Consider the following 3,076-nt stretch of genomic DNA (forward strand, 5'->3'; position numbering starts at 1 on the left):
TGTAACATATCTTTCGCTTTAAATTTCAATTTACATGAGATAGGAAAATGATCAGGTTCGTCCTTATTCAAGACTGAAAAATCCGCAACATATTGAAAAAAACCAGAAGAGGCTATCATATAATCAACGGTACTAACTCCATTGTTTGAATATCAAGTATATCCCCCCCCCCTTATTTCACCTGGGAATATTCCATTTAATAGAAGTAAATAAATATACAGCAAAAGTTAACTAATGTTTTACCAAAATTGTTCCCTCGAATAATATCTTTGTTGTTTCGTGGAATTTCAAAATTACTTCCCTCGTATTCTACGTCACCAAATATAAAGTCAAGATTATCGTTTGGGATAAAATCTAAAAAGTCTCTCGAACGTAAATTAAAATCCCTGGACAAAACAATAAAATATCCGGATAATCAAGCTTAATGGTTTTAAAATGGTCAAACAATTGATATATACTACTTTTCTCAGTCATTCGATTATAGTATGTGGATCCTTCAGGCAATATATGTGAAGTACATAATAACATATTAACAATCATGCAATAAAGACAAGTTTATATGTAATACAACACCCCATATAGCAGTTGGAGGCAACCTTCATGAAAGACTTTCACATTTCCAAGCCTTACTTAATCATATTGGCTACCATTTCAAAGTGCATCAGGAACGCCCCTGGTCGTTGCAAGGGCAGGAATATTTAAATCCATAACCACATAAGCAGAGTTGCTAAAATATAACAGAGTCACTGCAGGAACAGGAATTTTAGAATGTGGAAACACAGGCAGGCAGAGTCGCTGCAAAGAAATCAATATTATAATATGCCAAAATATTGACAAAGTTCCTGAAAGGACAGGAATTTAAAAACGTGACCAGGTATTGGCAGAGTTGTTGCAAAGACCGGACTATTAAAATGTGCTTAAATATTTGCAGAGTCGCAGCAAGACAGGACTATAAGAATGTGCCAACATACTGACAGATTAGCTGAATGGACAGGGATATTATGATGTACCAATATGCCACACACACACACGGACACGCACATGCGTAGACACACAACTCTTTCCCATGTTCTCCGCGTTAGGCGTTGCTTGTGACGGGCCGGATATAGATGTTGTCATCGTAGCGAGTTCCGACTCTGTCTTCGGGTGTTCTTGGTTCCCATCTTGAGCCTTCAACGGTCGCCTCGCGGATCTGGTTATAAATAGCACTTCGTTTTAATGTGTCTGGTAGATGATATTTTCGTTTTATTAAACTACCAAAAAATAAAACACAAGCAAACAACTTAGTACTAAAGTTAAATGAGTTATGTCGCTAATTGATAAGTTTTATTTATTTCAAAACCATAACTGCAAATTAAATCTATATTTTACGATGTTTCAACCCAGCAGAGAAAACATTTATAAAGGTCAAATGTAACGCTTAATATTTAACATTGAATTTCATAACGCCTTTCTAACGTCGCGTGACAATAGGAAATATGACGTCAAGAAAATCGAACACAACCGAACCAATTCTTGTGCAACATTAAGATATGTATTAATTAGGGATTTATAAATAATGTTTAATGAAAATTGTATTACTAAGCTTTTGAAGGATTTTCCCGGAGTGCGATGTCTAAATATGTGCATGACGGCGAACGCCAACGTGATCAGAATAGGGGTTATTGTAATAAGCCAGCCGACTGCTTCCCCAGATGACGTCACTTCCTGTTCACTGTAGGAGGACGGTTGATAACTGATGGCAGACGCGAAGAATAGAAACTGCAAGGCAAGGAAAGGGAGCGGTTGTGCAAGAAGGAACAATTAAATTACGAGCTTATAGAACGGTTACAGTAATGAGGTATATTTTAAAACAAATAGCTGGGTGTATATTTATTTGAAATCTGGACTTTCAAAGTCAAATTATGCATAGTATCACAACATATTCTCTGTGATGGAGGCCCCCAACACAGACTAAGGTTTAAAATAGATAAATATTTTTTTTAATAATAATAACACTTTTATAACAGAGAAATACATTTGTTACGTAGTGACCAAAATGGGAAAAGAAAATAACTCACTAAACAAAAGGCTGGGACAGTGGTGAGCCATGTGACCCGGAGATACCACTGCATCCAGATGAATCTTTTCCCAACCATCAGCTCCATGTCAGCAACGAACTTCTTGAGTCCATATATCCAGCATACCGTTATAGCCTCGAGAAGCAAGAAAAGCGCTAAACTCAGGTTGGATGTATACTGGTCCATTAGAACCACGATATGAATTCCACCCTCCGTCACTAATGGTAGGCACAACAAATAATGAACAAGGCAGATCGAACATAATATGAACTTTTTCCACCGAAAGAATTTCTCAGGGAATATGTCTTCCAACGAAGCGTATATTGTCCACACCAACACAAAGAGTGAATCAACCCCAAGTGTAAAAACCATTACGAAGAACAGGAACGCCCAGAATGCCGATCCGGGTAGCTCGGATATCCCTTGTATGTAAGAAATAAATATCATTCCAGGTCCATTGTCAGCTATTTCCGACATTGGTTGATTATTCTTCACTGAGGCATAACCTAGGAAAGAAAACACTATAATCCCTCCGAAGATACTTGTCGCAGTGTTGATGATGCAAAGAATAATGCCGTCCCTGAAAGTGTTATTATGGAATTCGTTGTAGCTAGCAAGGACTATGTGTGCCCCATAGCCCGTCCCCATGGAGTACATAGCTTGGCTAGCGGCACTAGACCATATTGCCATGTCGGAAAGTTTACTCCAGTCAGGTTTAAAGAAGTAGTTGAGTCCTTCTTTGTACCCGTCAAGTGTCACACCTCGAACAAACATAATAAGCAGAAAAAGCACGGGAAACGTGGCTGTAGCGTAGGTTACCTGAAATTATAGAAACAAGTAAAGTTTTTTTTACCTTTTGTAAACCGATCCCTTTGAATTTAAAGACCCGATAATTGCAACAAAGATCTGCGCCAGTAGTTGTGATTATGTTATTGGTGTAACATAACCTGTGTATATGTATTACATCTAATTTTTCTGATTCATAGCTCTCTCCCTTGTTGTTAAATTTGCCATTG

At 37.7% G+C, this 3,076-nt stretch overlaps 1 protein-coding gene across 1 annotated transcript; it reads right to left on the bottom strand.

Annotated features, from left to right (window-relative positions):
- Positions 1 to 250: 250 nt before the first annotated feature.
- LOC128203530 (sodium- and chloride-dependent glycine transporter 1-like) lies at positions 251 to 2,874 on the bottom strand. The gene is made up of 3 exons (XM_052904976.1): positions 2,061 to 2,874; positions 1,582 to 1,761; positions 251 to 1,192 (listed from the first exon to the last, which is right to left on the bottom strand). Exons 1-3 carry the CDS (start codon positions 2,832 to 2,834, stop codon positions 1,079 to 1,081), a joined length of 1,068 nt encoding a protein of 355 aa, XP_052760936.1. The 5' UTR covers positions 2,835 to 2,874; the 3' UTR covers positions 251 to 1,078.
- Between the last annotated feature and the right edge of the window lie 202 nt (positions 2,875 to 3,076).

The sequence above is a fragment of the Mya arenaria genome, chromosome 9, assembly GCF_026914265.1.
Source record: "Mya arenaria isolate MELC-2E11 chromosome 9, ASM2691426v1".
In the NCBI taxonomy this organism is placed as follows: Eukaryota; Metazoa; Mollusca; class Bivalvia; order Myida; family Myidae; genus Mya; species Mya arenaria.

Coding starts and splice junctions, on each gene's coding strand:
- LOC128203530 (XM_052904976.1), bottom strand. CDS start 2,834: ATGTTTGTTCGAGGTGTGACACTTGACGGGTACAAAGAAGGACTCAAC. Junction 1,762..2,060: donor CTGTCCCAGCCTTTTGTTTA/GTGAGTTATTTT, acceptor CTTGCCTTGCAG/TTTCTATTCTTCGCGTCTGC. Junction 1,193..1,581: donor GAAAATCCTTCAAAAGCTTA/GTAATACAATTT, acceptor ATTTATAACCAG/ATCCGCGAGGCGACCGTTGA.